Genomic DNA, 24,378 nt, shown 5'->3' with positions numbered 1-24,378 from the left:
GGAAAAATCAGACATTTAATTCAGTCTTAAGTTCTACACCGTGGTAGAATACCTTAAATTCTTGATGTGGACTAGAGAATAAATACATACATTTAAAACTAACTGGATACTTATTACAGATCCCATACTCCAACATCATCAGGAAGAATCAAATATCATTGGATCATCCTTGGGCAGTCCTGTTTCAGAAGATTCAAAGGATGTCGAAGATTTGGTAAACTGTCATTAGGGTAATTCTTAGAAATAGGCAGTTCAAGCAAAGAAGCCACACTGTCTTCAAAGAAATAGGAGCAACCCCCAAGAGGCTTAATTTACCAATTTAAATAGCCACAGTGCTTAAGCCACACATTGTTGCTGCTATGACTTCTTACCTCCTTTAAATACATCATCTGAGGTTGAGTTTTATGACATTGTGTAGTTGAGTGGAGGCTGGGAGTTTTAAGCAAAAATCCCTATGTTTAATGTTACATGGCAATAAGGAATTTCATTCACTTCAGCCACTAAGAAAAGTTTAGAATCACGAAAGCTTAACTGCTGTGGTTTAAAATACAGTTTCTCTAAAGATCAGACATGGCACTGTCTCCTTTCAAGTAAGCCTGGTTGTAGTTTGGATAAGTCATTTCAACATGGTCTAGAGCTTACCGGTGATCTTCTGATCTTCAAGAAGATTAAGTTTGAGACTTGACCAGCATACAAATACAGAGACCTAGGAGGTGGTCTTCTGGTGGTTACGTTTTGATTAACCCATTGCTGGCAGTGGGAGCTGATTTAGGCAGGGTAAACAGGAAAGCATTAAAAGAGTTAAAATTCACTACAGGTTTTTTGTTACTTTTAAAGGGAATATGGATAAGCATAGTAACAAAACCCACCAAAATCTAAGCAGTTTTCACCCCCTCAGAAACCACTGTCATTAGTTTACAAAGTTAGCACTTTGAAGTAAAACTAAATGAGGAAGGAAGTAATGTTACCTATCCTTGATACCATGACCATTTATTACATGTTTTGCAACATAAATTACCCAGAAAATCGTTTGTCATCCACTTAGTGTGTTAGGTGGTGGGGTACAATATAACCTCTCATCTCAGGCAATTTTTAAAAAAACAGTATTTGCTTCTATAATGAAACAAATCTAAGAGTCATTCCTATACTACAGAAGGGTTAAGGCAAAGGTAGCCTTTTGGGCTTTTTAATGAATATGACCCCTATAGAAAAGTCAAGGGAAAAAAAAAAAAAAAAAACCTATGTATAAATTATTTTATTTATTATTGTAATTAGATCTTCACAAAGTTGTCTTTTCACTGTCTGTTTTGTTAACGTGAAATTAAATTGTAGTTATAAGCAAAAGTCGGTTGCCTAGGGAACAACTGTATATTCAGTTTAACAGAAATAAAAGAATATTTGTCTTAAAATGCAAGATTTGTTTGTTACATAGCCTTTTGCCGTGCAATTACATTATAAAAATGTTCATTTCAAAAGTGAAATGTTGTGCTGTTTGAGCTTTAAGGGTTGGAATGTTTAGGTACAACATAAGCTCCTTAAAGAAAAAGCAAAGTGATCTAGGCTATGTCTCCCTTGCAAGAGGGAATTACATTTACAATTAACATGAAAATCATGTATCAGACTTCTGCAGGAGATTCTTCAGCATACCTTATCCAAAAATTACTCACTGTCCTAATGTATCATTTTGAAGAGTCCTGGTAAGTACTTCTTCTTGGCAGCCTCACCTTCCCACATCATGGAAGTACAGGTTTGCACATATACACAACATGATGATAGAAAATATGATATAGTATATTAGCTTTCTAAATTTTGGTTCTAAGTCTCCTTGTCGATACCAGTAGATCTAAAAGAAGAAGAATTAAAGTTTATAAATAGTTAAAATTTAAAATATAACATTTTTTCTACCAATTTCAAATTTCATTAGTATTTGTTTATTCCCCTAAATGAGACAGACATTCTCCATATTCTGACATCTCTACATTCCTGAGACCACTACAGCCAGAATTTAATTCTTACTCTTGAGTTTCCACATCCAAGATCATACTTGTATTCCTACTTTCTCAGTTTACTTTGCTTTATATTCAAACCTGTATACTCCACCAGTCATCTGGCAAGCTATCCAAGAACATATACTTGGACATACTACTTAACAGGAAAGGAAGACAACAGTTAGACTCATATGATTCATACAGTTGGTTCAGACTGCAAAATAGGGCTTCCATAGTATACCTGGATTAAGTTAGTTCATTGTTAGTCACTTTAGGCTTCAAGCTAGGGGAACAGGAAAGCTCCCAAAGTGCGATGGGCCAGTCCTTTTTCGGGTTATGGGAGTACATAGCAGGATCAGTGAATTAGAACACTTGGAGATGTCTCCTCATTTAATTTTAACTCAGATAAACAAATTACTATTATGATTTAAGCCCTACAGAGATCAAAACAATTGTTTTTTCTTTTGATTCTGCCTCTCAAGGAACATGAAACAATGTAGCCAACTAATGAATGATTGAACACTGAGGAGCCACCACCATCTTTGTTTCTTTACCATAAAACAAACATTTGCAGTAAATCAAACATTTTTACAGCTGCCGCTTCAGATTTCCCAGGAGGTTTTGGTGTTAATACCTCCACTGTGGGAGACAAACATGTAGATTAAAATAGACTAATTTTGTAATCATTAGAATTCAATCCAGAGTGTGCTATCTCTTCCCTTAGCAGTAACTGGCATTTCCCAAAGACTGCTGGTCCTCATACAGTCCTTGAGTGAAGATGAATTAAGTAAATTAAAATATCTGGCCACCTAAGTCTTCCCACTAATTTTTCTCTCTCTCTCTCTTTTTTTTTTTTTTTTTTTAGCTATCAAGGGAGTAGAGTTTCTCTTTGGGGTTACAACTTTGGGATTTAGGAGAACTCAGATTTTATTGAGAATTCTAACATACTTTTAGGGGGAGGATGAGGATATAATTAAGAGATACCCTTTTGTATAGACCCAAGGCTGAAAATTTTTGTCCTATGCATTGCAACTTAAATCCTTAAGAACACTGTTTAAATTCTCAACAGTACTTACAAGTATGCAGGCAGTAATACTACTCAAAGAGATGCATACAGCAAAGAATATATTCAACGGTTTTGGAGGTAGTTGAGGGAAAACAAAAGCACTGATCAGCGTTACCTGTGTGAAGAGAAATTATGTAAGGCCTTAATAGTAATTCCAAGACTTGGTAATTACCAACTGGAGTCCAGGCAACACAATTACATCTGCCACCAAGTTTGCTTTCTAGAATGTTAATACAGTAATTATAAATATGTTTTGAGTTTTTAGTAGTACTTCCTCCTTTTCTAACCTTTCCCTTACTTATGAAAGGAGAGAAAACATTAGTAAAACTAGCTGATCCCAAAATAACTTCTTTAACTAAACCTCACTCCCAGAATTAATGATTCTACTGGAGAAAGTTCTAGCCATTTTGTTATTTTAAACATTCCTAGCCAAATGAATATAATCAAAGCCGGTTTTGCTATAACATTATGAAACACACTGAAAGACCTAATATCGTGTAGTTCTGTTTCTAACAGATGCAGCATTATATGCAATCTTCATTAAGAAGCCATGGAAAAAAACAATTATCAAATTTAATGAAAATGTGCCAGAAAAATGTCAAACTATGGAAAATACAGCTTTTAAAAATTTTATTGTGATAGCTCCATGTATTTTACAGTATGTATACGGTAAAACTGCTATACACTGTGACCAGATCTTTTAAAACTTGACCAAAGGGTAATGGATATGTTCTTTAGGAACAAAATTAATAGAAATGGTGAATTATGGTAGATGATGATAGAAGGAAGTGGCTACTAGCCACTGACATTTTTACAACTTTACTAGGCAAAACATGGTAAACTCAATTATCTGAAAACCAAGTTGTCTGACTTGTACCATTTCACATATTCAACCTGGGGGTGGGGCGGAATTAAATTAGCTACTCCAATTAGCAATTGCAATTTTGTGGTAATAAAAAGCACTTAACTTTTTGGAAAATTAATCATAATTGATAAAGTTTTCAAAACTTTGGCTAAGAACCTGGGTGAGGCACAAAATGAGGATACTTACTAGAATCAGTAAGGATGTTAAACTGCCAACAACTAAATTGATGATTCGATCCTGAAAGAGAAAAGAATTTTTAAGCCATATGACCTGGATCCATGTTACCTTCAGTATAGTGCAATGCAAGGGGTTGGAATGGTTTACAACAAAGAAACCCAAGATCCAGTCCTTCTCTGAGCTTTACACATAAAACTACCAAACAAAGCAAAGTGTACTGAGTCATGAGAATGGAAAATGTACTTTGGGAAAATGGCCAACTGGGGAAGGTTTCTTGAAGGGACAGAACATTTATACTAAGAGTCTTGATTGGGTAGTATCAAATGGGGAAGGGAGGCTTACAAATAATGCGTGTGCTGCGGAGGACAGTATGAGACAAAGGAAAAGGACAGGCACTACGGGCATGGCCAAGCCAGAGCATTGGTTAAAAGTATCAGGAACCAGACTAGATGTGGAGTACCATGATGTGTCTGGAACTACATTTGTAATACAGCTTAGGTATCCTTGTCTCATGTAAAAATAGATGCTACTGTTAAAAGGGATGGATCCTAGAGTGCCAAAGACTTGGTACTTGCAGTCTTAAAAGACCATCCAGTCCAGTAGTTTTTCCAAGTTATTTACTAGTGAAAGCCTTCATATATAAACAAAATCTTCATTGAATGAAGAGCCTACCTACCGAGCTTTCTTGTCATTCCCATCCCACCCCAACCAACAAAGAACATTTGAAAAACTGATCCAATCCTAATTTTACAGGTTAAAAGTAAATTTAGGCCCAGTGTGGTTAAATTATTTGCTAAGAGTCATATAGCAAGTTAGAAGCAATTTTGAAACCAGAGATTCCTGAATCCAGGTCACTGGTTAGAAGTAGTTTCAGGTACTACTAAAAAGGTAAAGTAAGATAGGTTGCAGAACTACAGATTAAAGTTAGGGTTTAAGCCCTGATTAGGAAACACTACTTTAAGGCCAATGAGAATGACATGCAGTCTTATTTCTGAGAAGTCAAAGCTGAATCTTTAACGAATCAGTCATCTTAAATATTGTTTTGATAAGGTCTGAGCAGAGAACAGCAGGATATGGAACATAGGCCGCCAATAAACAAAACCTCAGAGATGGGAAGGACACAGGAACAATCACAGAGCAGCAACCGAATTCTCTTTTCCAAGTAGTCAGCTTTTAAAGGTAAGAACCCACAGAAGTTAAGAGTCAGGCAAAACTGGGAGGGAAAGAGTGTAAGAAAGCCAAGTATTGGATGTGCATAATCTAACCAAGGACAAATCACAACTCTCCAGACAAGGCCACTGCAACTGAAAGGTTAAAGAACAAAAGAAACTGGACTCCAGCCACATCCTAACTCCAGAGGACTCGGAAGAGATCTTATCACGACCTCAGCTAGAGAAGCCTACACAGCACACAGGAGCCTGAAGTTAGGACCACCTGTTAGGAAAGGGACCCAGGGACAAGTCACTGATCACTTTAACTTTCTCCCACATGGGATGAATAAGTGTGTTTAACATAAAATGTGTAGAGAGACAAAATCCATGGGAGCCCCACTGTTTTTGAGAAGCAAAAATATCTACTCTCTGAGCTCCCGGGATTTCCAAAACGAAGGACTGCATACCTCACAACAGCTATCCCACCAATAGAAGCCAAGCCAATAAATCACTAATTGCCAAATGACACACAGCAAGTTGCCTACCAGGATCAAAGTAGGAGAAAAATAATGGTAAAAGGATATTAACTATGCCAAGAGCATTCACCAATCCTCTCCTTAAATTTTCTGGGATGAAATGGTAATATGACTGTTTCACAGCAAAACAGGCTCAGGGAAACTGAGAACTTTCCCAAGATCTCAATACAATTAAGTGATAAAAACAAGATTCAATGCCAGACCTCCTTTCTCCATTTATACGTCTCACCCAAAGAACCACCTAGAATGCTAGTGCTGGTCTAGACAAAGATGGCAAGTGGCAGACAACACCTCAAAAAGCCTATTAGCAAAGTACTAAACTAGGTGCTTATCTTTCAAGAATGAAAATTTCCTCATAGGTGACTTTGTTCCACATTGTTGAATTTCTCCATATAACTGATTTTAATCATCCTGATGAAAATATATCTAAACTTTAATGAATACATTCCTGTCTGCCTTTTAGATAGTCACTGAACAGAATTCCAACTGATTTTCATGAATATCAGTTATTGTTATAATGTAGTGATCCCCTCTGGGATTCCCAAGATGGGATGAACTATTTATTTAGGACATGGCGAAGTGTTTCTAGAATATTTTCTTTCTCCAAGCCAAGGCCTTCTGCTATCAACATAACCATGAATTCAGGTATGCAGAGTTAACTTCAGAAGCCCTCCTATTTCTAATGCTCTCTTGTTTTAAACGTGCTACTCAAAGTGTAGTCTATGAACCAGCACATGGCCTCACCTGAGGGAACTGCAAGAAATGCAGAATCTTAGGCCTCACTGAGACCAACTGAATCAGAATCTGCATTTTAACAGGATCTGGTAATTTGTGTGCACATTTAAAATGGAAAGGCTGTGCTCTAAAGTTTAGTCTAAAATAAGTCATTTTTAAATATTAAGTTCAAATCACAGGCTGGATCTCCTTCCCTGGGCCTAGAGATTACTTTTCAGGGTTTTAGCAGCTCTTCTAGCTCCCAATCTCCAAAGAGGACAATAGAGAATAATTAAATAGCTAGTTAATTAACACTTCAAAGGACAGTTTGGGGAATAATATGCTCCAAATTGGAGCTATAGTACATGGAGAAAAGTGAATATTACATTTAAACTTTACTGTTTATGGAATAAATGGAAACTCAGATTATTTCTACTTCTATAGTTAGTCTCTATATCTACTTCTATAGTTAGTCTCTATTAACTCAATTATTTATCACAGAACCTAGCTCTGTCTCCTCCCCAGTTTTATTTTCACTCTAGTTCTACCTATCATAACTTGTCTCTGCTACCAGAAATTTAAACCTTATACTGTGGCTTATCTTTACTCCACAAGGAAGCTGACCGGACAAAGGATGGCAGTTAGCCTGGATCCTTCCCTGCTGAGAGGAGAGGATACAGATTTAAAATTTCCTTCCCAGAGACAAAATATTCTGCAACAGGTTTAGAGATAGTCTGAATTCATATATACATGAACATAAAAACAGACATTGTGTGTGCACATACATGTGTATATATACAGTTGAGATTTCACCTATATCACCTCATATAATTCAGATGCAAATACAAAAGTGAATAAAAACATCTCTACCTTCCAGAAGTTTACACTATCCAGAGTTCAGGAGGGCACTAAGAAGACAAAGTGAGCTATCTTGGGCAGTCAGGGAGAGACTAACAGAGAAGTCAAAACCCTAAGGAAGACTAGCAGATGAAAAGGAAAGGAAAGATGGTTCATGAAAGGAACTCCACAAAGACCCATGGGAGAACAAAAGCATTGCCGTTACAAAAACGCAATGGGACAAATGGAGATTGTTGCCCCAAGTTTCATGAGAGCTGAGAGGAAAGGAACTGGAATGCAATGCACAGTGAAGAGTCTGGGCCTGACGGATTCATGTCTTTGTCTTCCTTTAAAATGAGGAATGAGAAAAAGATGGAGGTATATGCAACTGGTTTGTATCTAGAATGGTGGAAAGAAACTCTGTAAAGCAAGTAGGGAATATGTTATCTCCATTTACCAACGGGTAACTAGGTTCGAGAAGACTGACTTGCCAAAGGTCACACAGCTAGGTAATGGCAGAAAATCTATCCAATGCTGTTTGCAAAATGCAAGCATAATGAGAGGTTCAAAAGGTCTAACAGTCCTTAAACTAATAAATATGGACCTTAACACAGTCCAGAAACCAAGGTTCTCATCTCATTCTGCCACTAGCTAGCTTCGTAACCTCAAAAGGATTCCTTAACCCATTTGACTCTATCAAATGAGAAGACTAGGCTAAATCATACCTGGTCCCTTCTAGTTCTTACACTTTATGGTTCTGAATCCCCAGACTGCCCTTGGGCCAGAGAAGAAGGACTAATGCCCTAGTGAATAAAAGCCAGAGAACCCCTATACTTGCCTGGTCAGTTATTAGCCAGTATCTTGATACTAGAGAAACTAAAACTCAAATGATCAGGTGGTAACAATGGCCCTGGGAGGAAACTGGCAATAATATCCCAAATAACCAAAAGCTAGCTCTGCCTGCCCTCAGCTCTTCAGCTCCCTGGAAATATCCTGGTTCTAAACAGTTTGGAATGCTTACAAGCGACATTGTATTCAGCCTTCCATTTCCATGGCAATGTTTTGCCTACTTCCAAAATGAATTTCAAGGACATGTGCTACTATAATAAAACCCTAACCTAACCTAACCGACAATAAAAAGACCAAGACAAAATTTCTAAAAGGCTTTGGGGAATGGGGGGAAAAAAAGGCTAAAGAACTTACAAAGGCCAGGCATAGTGGCTCACACTTGTAATCCCAGCACTTTGGGAGGCCAAGGTGGATCACTTGAGCTCAGGGATTCAAGACCAACCTGGGAAAAATACTGAGACCTTGTATCTACAAAAAATATATAAATTATCTGGATTTGGTGACACGTGGCTGTAGTCCCAGCTACTTGGGAGGCTGAGGTGGGAAGATCACTTGAACCTAGGAGGTCAAGGGTGCAGTGAGCAAGGATCACACCACTGCACTCCAGCCTGGATAGAATGAGAATCTTATTTTAAAAAAAAAAAAAAAAAAAAAATTGTCTAAAAAACATTTATCATTTAAACTCAAATGTTTGTATGAAGATTCCTGACAGCCAAGTGGGAAGTACAACTGAATTTTAAGTTCTAACTAATAAAAGTAAGCATACTGGATAATTAAGAGTCAAAATTCTCCTGGCTCTAAAAAGAATTTGTCCCATGAGTCAGGACAAATCTAGGGACACAGAAAATGCAGATAATTCATACACAATCATTACTTATATTGGTCCATAAAAATATCCCAGAGGCATAATGTCAACCCAGTTCCCCAAAAAGTGCTACTCCCAATTTTGACTACTCATCTGTATTAGTTTCCATGATGCTGATAAAGACATACCCAAAACCGGGTAGTTTGTTAAGAAAAAGAGGTTCAATGGACTCACAGTTCCACATAGCTGAGGTAGCCTCACAATCATGGCTTATGGTGATAAACACGTCTTACATGGTGGCAGGCAAGAGAGAAAATGAGAGCCAAGCAAAAGGAGAAACTCCTTATAAAATCATCAGATCTTGTGAGACTTATTCACTACCACGAGAACAGTATGGGGGAAACCGCCCCTATGATTCAATCATCTCCCACCTGGTCCCTCCCACAACACATGGGAATTATGGGAGCTACAATTCAGGATGAGATTTGGGTGGAGACACAGCCAAACCATATAATTTCATCCCTGGCCCCTCCCAAATCTCATGTCCTCACATTTCAAAACCAATCATGCCTTTGCAACAGTCCCCCAAAGTCTTAACTCATTTCAGCATTAACTCAAAAGTTCACAGTCCAAAGTCTCATCTGAGACAAGTCTACCTATGAGCCTGTAACATCAAAAGCAAGTTAGTTACTTCCTAGATACAATGGGGATATGCGCATTGGGTAAACACACACATTCCAAATCAGAAAAACAGGCCAAAACAAAGGGGCTACAGGCCCCATGCAAATCCAAAAACCAGCAGGGTAGTCAATTTTTAAAGCTCCAATGTCTCACATCCAGGTCATGCTGATGCAAGAGGTAGGTTCCCACGGTTTGGGGCAGTTTTGCAGGGTACAGCCTCCCTCCCAGCTGCTTTCACAGGCTGGCCTTGAGTGTCTGCAGCTTTTCCAGGCACATGGAGCAAGTTTCAGTGAATCTACCATTCTGGTGTCTGGAGGATGGTGGCCTTTTCACAGCTCCACTAGGCAATGCCCCATGGGGACTCTGTAGGGGTTTCAACCCCACATTTCCCTTCTGTGCTGCCCTAGCAGAAGTTCTCCATGAGGGCCCTGCCCCTTCAGCAACCTCTGCCTGGACATCCAGGTGTTTTCCATATGTCCTCTGAAATCTAGGCAAAGGTTCCCAGACCTCAATTGTTGACTTCTGCGCACCCACAGACCCAACCCCACATGGAAGTTGCCACGTGCAGCTCTGAAGTCATGGCCTGAGCTGTACCTCGGCCCCTTTTAGCCATGGCTAGAGCTGCTGGGACACAGAGCACCAAGTCCCTAAGCTGCATACAGCAGAGGGGCCTGGGCCCAACCCACAAAATCATTTTTTCCTCCTAGAACCTCTAGGCCTGTGATAGGAGGGGCTGCCTCAAAGGTCTCTGACATGCCCTGAAGACATTTTCCCCATTGTCTTGGGGATTAACATTTGGTTCCTCGTTACTTATGCAAATTTCCACAGCTGACCTAGTTTTCTCAGATTTTTTTTTTTCTATTGCATTGTCAGGCTGCAAATTTTCCACACTTTTATGCTCTATTTCCCTTTTAAAACTGAATGCTTTTAACAGCACCCAAGTTACCTCTTGAATGCTTTGCTGCTTAGAAATTTCTTCTGCCAGATACCCTAAACTCATCTCCCTCAAGTTCAAAGTTCCATAAATCTCTAGGGTTGGGGCAAAGTACCACCAGTCTCTTTGCTAAAACATAACAAGAGTCACCTTTACTCCAGTTTCCAACAAGTTCTTCATCTCCATCTGAGACCACCTCAATGTGAACCTTATTGTCCATATCACTATCAGCATTTTGGTCAAAACCATTCAACAAGTCTCTAGGAAGGAAACTTTCCCACATCTTCCTGTCTTGTGAGCCTTCCAAGTCTCTAGGAAGTTCCCAACTTTTCCTATCTTCTTCTAAGCCCTCCAAACTGTTCCAACCTGTTACCCAGTTCCAAAGTCACTTCCACATTTTCGGGTATCTTTACAGCAGCACCCCACTCCTGGTACCAATTTATATATTAATCCGTTTTCACACTGCTGATAAAGACATACCTGAGACTGGGAATTTATAAAGAAAAAGAGGTTTAATGGACTCACAGTTTTTCAAGTGGCAGAAGGCAAAAAGTACATCTTACATGGTGGCAGGCAAGAAAGAAAATTAGAGCCAAGCAAAAGGGGTTCCCCTTATAAAATCATCAGATCTCATGAGACTTACTCACTACCATGAGAACAGTATGGGGGAAACGGCCGCCATGATTCAATTATCTCCCACCGGGTCCCTCCCACAGCACATGGGAATTACGGGAGCTACTTCAAGATGAGATTTGGGTGAGGACACAGCCAAACCATATCATCATCCTTCAGAACTCAACACTATCAACTTCACTGTAAATCCTTTCCGGACACCACCCTGGGCACCTCCCCTCAGAACACCCACATCACTTTGTTCAGTCTTCACACTTAACTGCATCAAAATAAAATGTATTACTTGTGTCCCACACAAAGACTGGCAGTTAACAGTGGGAAAGACAGTCTACAAATAGCCCCCCCTTACCTGCGGGGGGATACACTCCAAGACCACCAGTGGATGCCTGAAACTGCAAATAGTACCAAACCCTATACACACTGTTTTTTCAATCAGATAACAGAGATGATTACTAAGTGACTAACGGGCAGGTAGCATCTACTGTGTGGATACACTGGACAAAGGGATGATTCATGCCCCCAGCAAGAGCAGGAGAGAGAGAGTTAATCAATCACATTATATAAAACAGTGTACAATTTAAAACTTACAAATTATTTCTAAAGTTTTCCGTTTAATATTTTTGGACCACGGCTGACCACAGGTAACTGAAGCCTAGAAAAGTGAAGCTGTGGATTAGTAGGAACTACACTTGTTTTCCTTCTTGACAGTGTGGCACACTGTAAGCACTCAATGAATGTTCGTTAAACGAAAGGACTCAAAGCAGAAGTGGCCAACAGTATTTTCTTTAGAGTGCCTCTCACCAGTAGAGACTATTTATCTAATCTTACCACTTACCTGGGGCCTGGGCTATGGATAGGAACATAATGTGCCTCACTGCTGCAGGGCAGGCATGCAACAGCACCACAGAAGCTGTGGCCTGGTACTGCAGACCAAGAGGTCACCGTTTGCCAGCCACAAAGGTGCAACACCCTAACAGAGACCTCCCAGGATAGGTTCTGTTGTTGCCAAATAAATATCAACGGGAAACTACGGGGATCTCTGAGGTCCAGGTTTTCCTGAGTACAAGCCCAGTTACTTTCTGCTAGGGCAGGACCAAGGACTGATTTATAAGGGATCACAGCTCTGAACTCCAGTTGACAAATTAATCCTTTGACAATGCTACCCAACACTCCCAGAGACGCGCTAGGCAAAACAGAGAAAAGTCCTTGCAGAAAAGCAAAAGCCTGGATGGACAATGCCATGAAGACATTCCCCTCTACATTCTTGAGGGAGAAGGCAGGGTAGAGGGTGGAAGAAGGCTCAGAACTCCATTTTCGGTGTTACTTCCAAACTTTCTATGTGATTCCACAAAAGTCTTTCTCCTCAGCTTCGCAGGGAGTCCTATAGACCCACATCCCTTACCAGGTGCTCAATCCTATTTCCAGGTTAGACCTCACACCTCCAAGTGTCTTCCTCTGTCAGACATCCCACCCCTGGAAGCTCGCACAGACGGGGAGGGAGCACGCGGATGGGGGAGGGATGGCGCGGGGCGGGGGGGAGAGCACGCGGAGGAGGGGGAGGGAGCGCACAGAAGGGGAAGGAGCGTGTAGAGGGGGAGAGTGAGAGTGAGAGAGTGACAGTGAGACCAAGAGTGACAGTGAGACAGAGTGAGAGAGACACAGAGTGAGGGAGTGAGAGAGAATGAGAGAGTGAGAATGAGAGAGAGAGTGAGGGCGGAAGGAGCTGGAGAGGAGGGAGGGGGTGCGGAGAGGAGGGAGGGAGACTGGGGAGAAGAGGAAGAGAGAGTGGGGAGAAAGAGTGGGGGGAAGAGGGAGAGTGGGGAGGAGAGAGAGTGGGGAGAAGAGGGGGAGGGAGCGAGTGGGGAGAAGAGGGGGAGGGGGAGGGGGGGGGGGGGGGAGGGCGGGGGGGGGGAGCGCAAGAGGGGGAGTGCCGGCACAGGCACCCGCGGGCGCGTGGGAGAGCAAGTGCGGGAGCCCCCGAAAGCCAGCACGCATGAGCAGGGAACTGCTAACACATGTTTAAACCATTTGATCTCAGGAGAACTCGCTCATGAGACAGCACTGCAGGATGGTGCTAAACCATTAGAAATTGCCCCCATGACCGGATCACCTCCCTCCCAGCCCCTCAACATGTGGAGATTACAATTTGACATGAGATTTGGGTAAGGACACAGCCAAACCGTATCATTCAGCCCATGGGCCCTCTGAAACCTCATGTCCCTCTCACATTTCAAAACCAATCATGCCTTCCCAACAGTCTCCCCAAAGTCTTAACTTATTATTCCAGCATTAACTTAAAAGTCCAAGTCCAAAGTCTCATCTGAGATAAGGCAAGTCCCTTCCACCTATGAGCCTGTAAAATCAAAAACAAGTTAGTTACTTCCAAGATACAATGGGGGTACAGGCATTGGGTAAACAGACCCATTCCGAAAGCGAGAATCAGCCAAAACGAAGGGGCTACTGGTCCCACGCAAGTCTAAAACCCAGTAGGGCAGTCATTAAATCTTAAAGCTCCAAAATAACCTCCTTTGGCTCTGTGTCTCACATCTAGGCCGCACTAATGCAAGGAATGGGCTCCTAAGGCCTGGAGCAGCTCCACCCCTGTGGTTCTGCAGGGTACAGCCCCCAAAGCTGCTTTCACAGGCTGGAGTTGACTGTCTGTGGCTTTTCCAGGCTTACAGTGCAATCCATGAGGGCTCCCCCTTGCAGCAGACTTCTGGACATCCAAGCATTTCCATACATCCTCTGAAATCCAGGCAGAGACTCCCAGACTCTTGCCTTCTATGCACCCACAGACCCAACACCACATGGAAGCCACCAAGGTTTGGGGCTTGGACCCTCTTAAACAACAGTGCAGGCTATATCTTGGCCCCTTTTAGCCACAGCTGGAGCTGGAACAACTGTGACTCAGGGCACTGGGACCCAGGGCCTGACCCACAAAACCATTTTTCCCTCACAGGCCTCTGGGCCTGTAGTGTGAGGGCTGCTGTGAAGATCTCTGAAATTCCCTGGAGACTTTTCCCCATTGTCTTAGCTTTCAGCTCCTCAACTGCATCTCCTTAGAGGGCCAGGGAAATAGCAGCCTGACCCTCAGTTTGGTCTAGGAACAATACCTCCTGGCAGTTTGTTCTTCTGTTTATAAAAGGCTCAATCCCATTTTATACTCATTACTTACCCTCCCCTACCCATGCTTTCCTCAGGTCATTGAAGACAGTGATTATCTTCTCCTGGGACAGGAAAGAGCAAGGCAACACATTCAGCATGTATTAAATGCCCAAAGGGTGCTACTTCCTACCATTGTTTACCTGGACTGAGTGATTCAGACCCTTGAGCCACATCCTACAATTATGCCTCCAAAGTTCTGCGTTTCTCAAGCAAACTTAAGGGTCCCATCACCATATATAAAAGTTTGATTCTCAGAAATGACTTTGCTTCTCTTCTTCCAAATCATAGCAGACAACTACTCGCCATGAAAGCTGTGGAAGTGGCCTAGTCAGAAGCCTTAGGGGCCAGGAAAAAACATACTGAGAGGATGCAAAATGTGGGAGGAGGTTTATTTTGAGCCCAGCTGAATAAAGAAACCTAAGGCCCTGTGTCCAGGGATTTAATTTGGGTCCCTCAGAGCAGCATGGCTCTGCCTGTACAGGAGCTTCCTCTAGTACTGTCACTGGAGACAACCAGAAGTATAGCAGCCACACAGGTGGAAAGCAAGGAGACATTTTGTCTCACTGGCTAACCCTAGGATGCAATGAATTACGACCCGTATGTTCTGAGACTTCCCAAAGCAACACCAGACTTTGAACAGTGCCAACCGCTCAGGAGGTACAAGAGAAAGCATTTATGAGAATTCAGGCACACCCACCCTTTACAACTTTTACACTCGATTCTCTCCCAAACGCATGACTTCCACTGCTACATGTGGACCTCTATTTAAGTTACAACTGTTAAGCCTTAGTTTTCATATTTGTACAACGTCTACCATGTGGGGTTGTAATGAGGATTGGAGGAGAATACATAGCTCCTACAAGACAGTATCTGGCATTCAGTAGTGGGTCAGTAAATGGCAGCTAATACGGTATTTGCACTATTTATATCATGTCTAAGGGGGAATCTTACCAATAAGAGATCAGACTCCTCAGAGCTGAGAGACAGCTGAGCTGGCCTAACACCCTGGCCCCAATTTCTATGGCAGCCTGAGTTTCAAATGCATTCCACCATTCTCACAGGGACACCAAGGTTTATCCACCCACATGTCTCTTCAGCAACTCAGAAAATATGGTCACTATGCCCATACACAGCCTATGAGCCAACCATAAGAAAAAAGTGACTCAATTCAGTAAGCACAGGAATTACCAAAGACCAGCAAAAATCACATCCAGAGAAAACTCAGCAGACCATCAGCTTCCGAGAGGCCACACCTCAGTTTAAGTTTTTTTAATACAATATTGTATTTACTACTGGCCTCTGCTATATACAGCTTAGCAGAAAGAAAAAGAAAGAGAAAAATGACTTTAATTGTATGAGAGCTTGAAGCACCACTTCCTGTTTTGATATCTAGCATATCCAGGTTTCTAAACAGTCCCTGCCTTCTACTGTGAGCTCAGAATGTCCCAAGAATGTAGGTTACTTTTTGATAATGCTAAATTTTCACTTTGCTTAAAACTTAATATACATGAAATCAAGAACTTGGTAAGCCATTGTCCCCTAGGGCTAAAAAGGCTACAAAAATGAGGAAACTGGCACCTACCATTTAAGAAGAGCTTATTCTCTAGTCAGGCGGCAAGACCTACATGAGTCCCTCACAGCTCGAGGAGTAAGTGCCAGGGGCATCTTTGACAGCCAGGCTCACAGAAGGAAAGTGAGAAGAGACTGGATTACAGGGAAGGTTCTAAAGTGGGGAATCAGGCTGAGCAGAATTCAGATATTTAGAGAAGAGAGGACACAGCAGAAAGGAGAACAGCATTTGTGAAGAGCAAGGAGGCAGCTAAAGGAAAGGGATCCATGGAGAGGCATTAGCCTGGGCTGGGCTTACACAGAGCAAGGGTAAGGCCAGTGCATCTCAACCCTTCCTATGCACCAGCATCCCGAGGACCTTCCAGAAATACCAGTGCCTGTGCCCCACACCCAGAGATTCCAGTCCACTGGTCTAGGGGTGGAAGAGAGAAAACTTACATAGAGTACTGAAGAAAAAGTGATGGCATTTATTTTTCCTAATTACTTTTCTAACACACACACAAAAAAGGCAAAGTTGTTTTGACAGGCTGAATGAGAAGAGAGGAGATAACTGTTTCACCTTTGGGTGACTAACCCTCCTTTGAGAGAAATAGCTGTGCTTGGATGATCAACTAGAAGCTCTGTCTAGAGGAAATACACTAAAGCCTGCACTCCTCAGAGAACAGCATTGGTAGCTCTAAGACAGAGGAAGGGGCTGCTGGCACAGACCCAGCTATCTTAATCATAGCTTTATTATTTTTCTCTTCTTTGCATTTTTAAAAATTATTCTATTACCATCCCTACTGAGCCTTGTTCTTAAATAAGCAACAACAAAAATGGCATCAAGTGGCAACTCTAATCTTACATGATTATTTGCAGAGGTCAAATGCTCCAAGTTTGAGTTGCTTGACTAACACTAATCATAAAAAGCCCTTGCTTTTCACCATCTTTGCTTGCTTTTTTTTTTTTTTTTATTGGGGGGAAGGGGATAAAGGAAGATACTTTTGTCTTCCAGAACCAAAGATCTGAGCCTCAGAGCCCACTAACTTGCCCCCTCCACAGAGGGCCTCCTCTCACTATGGTATCTGCTGAGGAATTCAGTGTATTTACCTTCTCCCCAAATCATTGATTTTATATATCACATCCAAGAAGGAATAAAGGAGCAAGAACTGTCACCACCCTTCTTAGAGGATGAGTCACTTATTTTGTAATCAGTGACCACCCACAGAGTGGACTGATCTAGAAACTGGTTTGCACTACTTTGCACCAAGTGGACAGTGTTCATCCTTTTCCCATTTGCCCTAGCTATAGGATGCTGCTTTGCTTTCTCCAGAGAAAACCATTCTCTCCCTCTCCTCCTAGGTTGACCAGTCTAGACTGACTGAAACTGATTTCAGATGATGCCACAGCCAGCTAACAAGTCGAGATCAAGACTCACAAGCCCTCAGAATAATTTAGTGCCCTTCTAACACAAGACAGTGGGAAAGACTGTCCAAATTGTGTGTTGTACTAAAGCAAACTTTTAAAGGTAGTTGTGGGCAGAAGAGGGGAGAAAATCTCCAGGTTTTAGTTTACCCTAGGGGACAGGATGGGAGGGAAAAGCAGAGGAAGGTGATTCACTGAACCATGTTTCCCAAAGTGTATTCTGTAGAAACTCATCTAGTGATTGCTCCTAGGGAGCAGGAGGCAAGAACTGGGTAAGGCATTGTACTAGGGTTAAAGAGGCCACGCCACCTAAACTGTTTAGGAGGTACTACTCACGCACCCTCACCGACTAGAGTCACAATGAAAACTGGCATATTAAAGCTTCCAAAGTCCCACAATAAAGAAAAATGTTTCACAAACTTGGCTATGGAACCACCATAACTAACATTTCAGCTGCTTTAAAACTAAGTTGTCTGAAATGGTTGGGTATCCCTTATCCAAAATGTTTGGGACCAGGAGCGTCTCTGATTTCAGAATTTTTGGGGGGGCTTTGGAATATTTACATATACATAATGAGATCTTGGGGTAGGACACAAGTCTAAGCACAAAATTTGTTTCATATACATCTTATACATATAGCCTGGAAGACAAGTTTTATACAATATCTTTAAAAATTTTGCACATGAGGGCGGGGAGCGGTGGCTCAAACCTGTAATCCCAGCACTTTGGGAGGCTGAGACGGGCGGATCACGAGGTCAGGAGATCGAGACCATCCTGGTTAACACGGTGAAACCCTGTCTCTACTAAAAAAAATACAAAAAACTAGCCAGGCGAGGCGGCGGGAGCCTGTAGTCCCAGCTACTTGGGAGGCTGAGGCAGGAGAATGGCGTGAACCCGGGAGGTGGAGCTTGCAGTGAGCTGAGATCCGGCCACTGCACTCCAGCCTGGGCAACAGAGCGAGACTCCGTCTCAAAAAAAACAAAAACAAAAAAAAATTTTGTGCATGAAATAAAGTTTGTGTTAAGTACTTTTGTGTGGAAATTCCCGCTTGTAGCATCAAGTCAGTGCTCAAAAAGTTTTGGATTTTGGAGCATTTCGGATTCTGGATTTGGGACATCAGCCTGTACTAGCCACACGTGGTTACTGAGCATCTGAAACATGGCTAGTGTGAATTCAGATGGGCTGTTAATCTAAAATACATACTGGATTTCAAAGACTTCATACAAAAAAAGTGTAAAAGTATCTCAGTTTGTTTTTTGTTTGAGATAGAGTCTCGTTCTGTCACCCAGGCTGGAGTTCAGTGGTGCGAGGCTGCAGCTGGGACCACAGGTGGGTGCCACCACGCCCAGCTAATTTGTTGTGTGTGTGTGACAGGATCTCATTTTGTTGCCCAGGCTGGTTTCAAAAGCCTAGGCTCAAGTGATTCTCCCACCTCAGCCTCCCAAAGTGATGGGATATACAGGCCTGAGCCACCGTGTCTAGTTAAATGTTTTTTAATATTGATTATATGTTGAAATGATAGTATTAATATTTTTGAAATAAGGGGTTACATAAAATTATTAATATTTCACTTGTTTCTTTATACTTTTTCATATGGCTACTAAGAAATGTAAATTACATATATGGCTGCTCACATATTTCTACTGGATAGCAGAAATATTTTCTTTTAGAAAATGCTAAGCCATAACACAGGCTTGGAAACTTCAGATATTTCTTATTATGTTGGTATCTGTGCCATATTTTTCACCTGAAAGAGAAGTACTATGGCACAAAACTTGGGAATGGTTTAAAAAAGATGTAAAAAGCGTCTGGGTATTCAAACTAGGATTCGTAAGATAGCCAACCTAACATGAAAATTCCATAGGTATCAAGGAATGAGGTCTATGTTTCTTACAAAAGATGAACACCTTTCCTTTTTTGTCAATAATCCCTAGGACAGGCACGATGGCTCATGCCTATAATCCCAGCACTTTGAGAGGCCAAGTTAGGAGGATCGCCTGAGGCCACGAGTTTGAGACCAGCCTGAGCAACACAGGGAGCCCCATCTCTACAACAAATTAAAGTTACGGCCGGGCACAGTGGCTCATGCCTGTAATCCCAGCACTTTGGGAGGCCGAGGCGGGCGGATCACAAGGTCAGGAGATGGAGATCATCCTGGCTAACATAATGAAACCCTATCTCTAGGGTTTCATTCAAAAAATTACAAAAAAATTAGCTGGGCATGGTGGCGGGCACCTGTAGTCCCAGCTACTCGGGAGGCTGAGGCAGGAGAATGGTGTGAACCCGGGAGGCGAAGCTTGCAGTGAGCCGAGATTACACCACTGCACTCCAGCCTGGGCGACAGAGAGACACTCCGTCTCAAAAACAAAAAAAAATATTAGCCAGCCTTGGTAGAAGGCGCCTATAGTCCCAGCTACTCAGGAAGCTCAAGTGGGAAAATCGCTTGAGCCCGGGAGGTCAAGACTGCAGTGAGCCGTGGTCATGCCACTGCACTCCAATCTGAGTGACAAAGTGAGACCCTGCCTCAAAACAAAAAAAATCCCTGATATTTATGGAACAATAGAGAACTGTTTCACTTTGCCCTTCTCTCCATGATTACACCTGTAAAGCTATTCCTAAATAGGAATAACTTAGAATGAACAATTTTCATGCTAAAGATTGAATAAATCTGGGATTTCAGTAACTGAAATCACTATGTGCACCCGACATACATAAAGGAAAAGTTCCTTCAGAGATTCCCCAAGAGGGTGCTGCTCAAAGCCAAATTAGTTATATATTAATAGTCATTGTTCTGTAATAGATCTCATTATCTCTCACTCACCTCAGGACTGGGGCAAACCACTTCAACCCCTATTTTCTGTGAAAGGGCAACAGGTATGCAGATGTCTGGAGTGCTCTGAGAAGCAAAAACTGCCTAATGAAGTTACTACTGACCTCACCATTCAAACCATGAAAAGGGAGTTGGTGAAGCATTACCAGAGGCAACTACTTGTATGACTGGACACAACCCTGAGGGTTCCACCTCCTTAGTTGTATAACAGAAAAAAGAACGCCCATCTCACAAAGGAATCTGATGATTAAACAAGGGAAAGCTGAATGCCCACCATGTTGCCTGGCACTGAGGAAACAAAAACATACTCCAGACTTTTCTCTGCTCTTTGAGCTTCAGTTCTCTTTGCCTTAGAGTTTGCACCTAAAGTTGAGAGGCTATATGTCTGTGTCAGTCCTCATAAAGCAAGTAAGATTACAAAATGCACAGGAAACCACCTGTCAGAGGAGGACAGGAACCGCGCTTTTATTCTTTCTCGATGTTCTCAGAAATGGTAGTTCACTAACAGCAAGTTTCCACTGTGTAGTGGCTATTTTGTCGTTTCCTGGCATGTAAAACAGCAAGCTGGAGACACCCACACAAGAGAGCAAGTGATGGGTTTCTCAGTGTCCCCAGGACCCTGCTCTAGCATTTGCTGTCCTCTGTGGAAATGGCTCCACTGTAATGTGTCCTATCCTTTCACTATTGAGGCTCCATTCCTGGCCCTTACCCTCCTCAGGCCCTCAAATCTTCATTTGCTGTGAACACATATGGAGGCCTCTCCTCTCTCAGATGTGGCATCTCCATTTCTAAGATACATGTTTTCTTCCACCCTCAGACCGGGGATCTCTCTCCCTTCTCCATTCTGTAGAATTTCTCTATGTCCAATCACCCTGTCAACTTCACAGAGGGAGCTAAAGGGAGAAATTTTGAGAGATCAAGAATTAATATATATTAACTTTTTTCTCTGAATAGCTGCAGCTATTATTACAATGCCCTAAAGTTTCCTAAATAATCCCAGTGCGATATATTCTTGTAGTAAGTAAGTACGCAATAAAAGATAAATTTGGAAAAGTAAAGTTCTTGAATGGGTTTCAAATGGATCATGGGCAAAAGGAAACTTAAATCACTGGATGTTTTCACCCAAGCTGTTCAGAAAACATCAATATTTCTAAGTGTCTGCGTAAATGGCCAAGTCCACTACCAAGTCATCTACCTTTATAATTACAAGAGGGTTAAAAGAGGTCAGAGACGGTCTGGATCACCCAGAACCACAATCTATGTGCTGAAGCATGTTGGGGAGGCAGTCTCTTACCTCTTGGGAGAGGGGGAAAAATTTCCCATACAAAAACAACCAGTTCTCATCTGTACCCCCAACATGTCCCTGTCATAGCACAGATCCAACCACATCTCATTTGCCTACATTTCTTTCCCCACCTGACAGGGTTCCTTGGCTCCCCAGGGCCAAGTCCATAATGCTCAATAACGTTTGACTAAGATGGAACATCTACAGGAGGAGGTATGTGTCTCAAACCAGGAGCACTGTGGGCTGGGATTACACAAAGCCACAAGATGAACAAGGTGCATCTTCCTGGAGATCGAGTTTAAAACGCTTTCATATTACAACATTTTGAGAGGAGAACGTAAAATCCACGTGGAGTTTAAAAAATAAAGTAGTCCTGTGGCAGCCTCATAGCTTCCAAATTCAGGGCTATTCTCCAGACTGCCAGGTGTACCAGTTCCCTATCCTGTCTGCTGGAGGGCTCCTGCCAAAACTAAGAAATCCCGGAAGCTCTGGACTCTACATGTGCATTACCTTTCGAGAGCTGAAAGCACTTTACCAGAGGTCAAAGATCACCAATGCCACTGTTTTTTTTCCCCCTCTTTTAGGCCAGTCAAGTGAAGCAGGGGATTGCAGAAGGAACAAATAAATCTGTAACTGGCTATGATCAATTAGTTGTCAACATCAGTGCACTACGACCAGCCAACCAATGCCACTTTTAGGTGAAAAAATAAACCAGGCAGATCTTGCCCAAACTATCCAGAAAGTTAATGCTGTCGATAGAAAAAGATCTCTCCTCAATTGTTGGCCCAGGACATCACATAATTAATCCTTTTCAAAAGGTGTTATACATTTTAAAGCCTAGAATAATGTACGATAGCCCGTTTGGGTTCAGGGACCCTTTGATCACTTCCTGGAATGCAGGCCATCATTCAAGAACCCCTCATCTCAAGCCTCTCCCCTTTCCTTGCTTGGCTGCCTCACTGCTCAGCAATGAACCCTTAAGAGTTCTATGTAAACAGGAATCATGAAGCACCCCTTCTTGGCTCTCTTAGGAAGCTTTGGGTGCACACCTGAAGCCTCTGGAGGGTCAGTCCTCCTGCTGCAGGTGCAGCCGTACAACCACTAAATCAACTTCCCCCCTCCGGAGGGGCTTCCGCACTCCCCAGAAGGGCTTCCAACAACCCCGAACTTTCTGAACTTTTCTCCACTCCAGCCTTCAACGCTCTTGGCCAACCATGTGTTCCAAAGCAGGCAACGATTGGCCGGGCAAACATCTTGAGAGGGAAGCGGTATTGCAGAACCAGCTTCCTCCCTAAAAGTGCTATTAGGAGCCGCAGAAGGACCCAGCCAGGACTCGGCGGGAGGGCAGGCGGCAGACACACCCCCCATCCCAGTTTGGAGCCACAATCCGCACTCACCTTGGCGGATGTCTCCCCAAACAGAGGTCTGTTGTCCAGGCCACTGGTGCCATAGGTCCTAGTAGCAAAGTCCTCCATTTTGGGGTTTCTTCACTTTCCCCAAGCCACTTAAAAGCAAGCCAGCATGACTTCCCGAGATCTCAAGTCCACGACAGCAAGCCTCCTCCTCACGGCTCCCGCATAGCCGAACCCGAGTGGTCGGGGAAGTGCCGGCGCCGGCGATGGGTGGGGGCTCACACGCGGGGAACGCGGCCGCTCCGCCCCGGCCCCACGCACCTCCTCATCTTGAGCAGCTGCCGCAGGAAGTGAAAGGAAACAAACACTGCGTGGCGGACTCTCGGCGGGACGCCCCCGCCCGGGCAGCTCCCACTTCCTCAAATCACAGCCTTCGGCGCCGCTTGGCTCTCCGCACCCCCGCGCCCCCAAGGCAGCACCGCCCGTCGCTCGCCCCCGGCTGCCGTTAGCAAAGCAAATCGCAGTCCCCTCGCCCCGGGAGTGACTCCCACGCCTCGCCCCCAATTTTTTCACAATAATTTCCCATGTTTTCCCAATTTTCTAAAGTGAACACGTATTCCTTCATGTTCGAGGGAGAAAAAGTTTTCTTGGAAAAACGCATTGAGAACCCCTTTTCTAGCCCTCTGCGCCTCCCCCGCTACGTTCCCCAGCGGCGGGAGGAGTGAAGTTGTAGGAGCACAGCCCAGCGCGCCGCACAACGCTCCCGCAGGGCAGCGGGTTCAGGTAGATGCTGGGGCCGAACCAAGTAACTTGGATCCCCTCTCAGGTGTTGCTTCTACCCCACGGACGGCGTGCTCCCCGCACCTCCCGCCGCTGCTCTCCCCGCGCTCTCTGCCGGAACCGCAGCAGGAGTACGGTCAGGGCACAGAGACAGGGAGAATCTCGCCTCGGCCCTGCCCAGATTGGCCCCGCGCCCGCCAAACCTCGGCATCCCCTAGGCGCTCGCACACTGGGGGGCCCTGGCCGCGCCGGGGAGAGCGGGCCCTGGGTCCACACCCCCGCCGGGATCCGGTGCCGCGGCCCGGGGACGCAGGCCAGATGCGTGGGGGACGAATAGACCTTCCGCGCTGGCGCGCGGTGCCAGGGAAGCGATGCGGATCACCTCTTGGCTCCTTCTCAGGTCCCCCGACCCGGACCCGCGGCCTCCGTCGCAAGTCGGCCCGCCCAGGTCGCGTCACAACCGAGGCGGCCAATCCCGCGGGCTGAGGCGCCGCATTGGCTGCGGAGCTTTATTTCTAGAGTTGCCAGCTTAGTCCCGTTAGGGCGGCCAATCTCCGCGGCTGGACGTTTCTCAGCTCCTTAGCCCTTAGTAATTACTGTCCATGCGATCCACGTGGGCAAAGCACATTTCTGCAGATAGTCTTGCACCTGGCTGAAAGCATCTTAAAAACAATCAACCTGCTTTAACCACCTCAGTCTTCGCTTAACAAGGACAGAATGGCAGTCACTGGTAATTTTGGTTTAGGGTTGTTTGCAT

The 24,378-nt window shown here is 43.6% G+C and overlaps 2 protein-coding genes across 4 annotated transcripts in view; one reads left to right on the top strand and one right to left on the bottom strand.

Moving 5' to 3' along the window:
* Positions 1–1,414, top strand: part of DMTF1 (cyclin D binding myb like transcription factor 1) — a 44,533-nt gene extending 43,119 nt beyond the window's left edge. For both annotated transcript variants that reach the window (XM_023226709.3, XM_023226710.2), the window contains one exon: positions 120–1,414. In XM_023226709.3, the coding sequence (XP_023082477.1) occupies positions 120–229 (110 nt within the window). In that variant the 3' untranslated portion in view covers positions 230–1,414. The remainder of the gene's footprint in view (positions 1–119) is intronic.
* Positions 1,243–24,067, bottom strand: TMEM243 (transmembrane protein 243). 2 transcript variants are annotated; one of them, XM_023226711.2, is made up of 5 exons: positions 23,825–24,067; positions 22,887–23,179; positions 4,106–4,156; positions 3,065–3,169; positions 1,243–1,843 (listed from the first exon to the last, which is right to left on the bottom strand). In XM_023226711.2, exons 2-5 carry the CDS (start codon positions 22,962–22,964, stop codon positions 1,721–1,723), a joined length of 357 nt encoding a protein of 118 aa, XP_023082479.1. In that variant the 5' UTR covers positions 22,965–23,179; positions 23,825–24,067; the 3' UTR covers positions 1,243–1,720. The 2 variants fall into 2 exon arrangements, with proteins under 2 accessions (XP_023082479.1, XP_023082480.1); XM_023226712.2 differs by having other exon boundaries at positions 24,004–24,062.
* Positions 24,068–24,378: the final 311 nt, after the last annotated feature.

Source organism: Piliocolobus tephrosceles, chromosome 8 (assembly GCF_002776525.5).
Source record: "Piliocolobus tephrosceles isolate RC106 chromosome 8, ASM277652v3, whole genome shotgun sequence".
Taxonomy (NCBI): Eukaryota; Metazoa; Chordata; class Mammalia; order Primates; family Cercopithecidae; genus Piliocolobus; species Piliocolobus tephrosceles.
The sequence above is the reverse complement of the archived record's forward strand: the minus strand, read 5'-3'. Positions and strand labels throughout refer to the sequence as shown.

Excerpts from the sequence above, each read along its gene's own strand:
- TMEM243 (XM_023226711.2), bottom strand. The coding sequence starts at position 22,964 with ATGGAGGACTTTGCTACTAGGACCTATGGCACCAGTGGCCTGGACAAC. Across the intron at positions 4,157-22,886 it reads TTGGGGAGACATCCGCCAAG|GATCGAATCATCAATTTAGT; the intron begins GTGAGTGCGGAT and ends TTTCTCTTTCAG. Across the intron at positions 3,170-4,105 it reads TAACATCCTTACTGATTCTA|GTAACGCTGATCAGTGCTTT; the intron begins GTAAGTATCCTC and ends CTCTTCACACAG.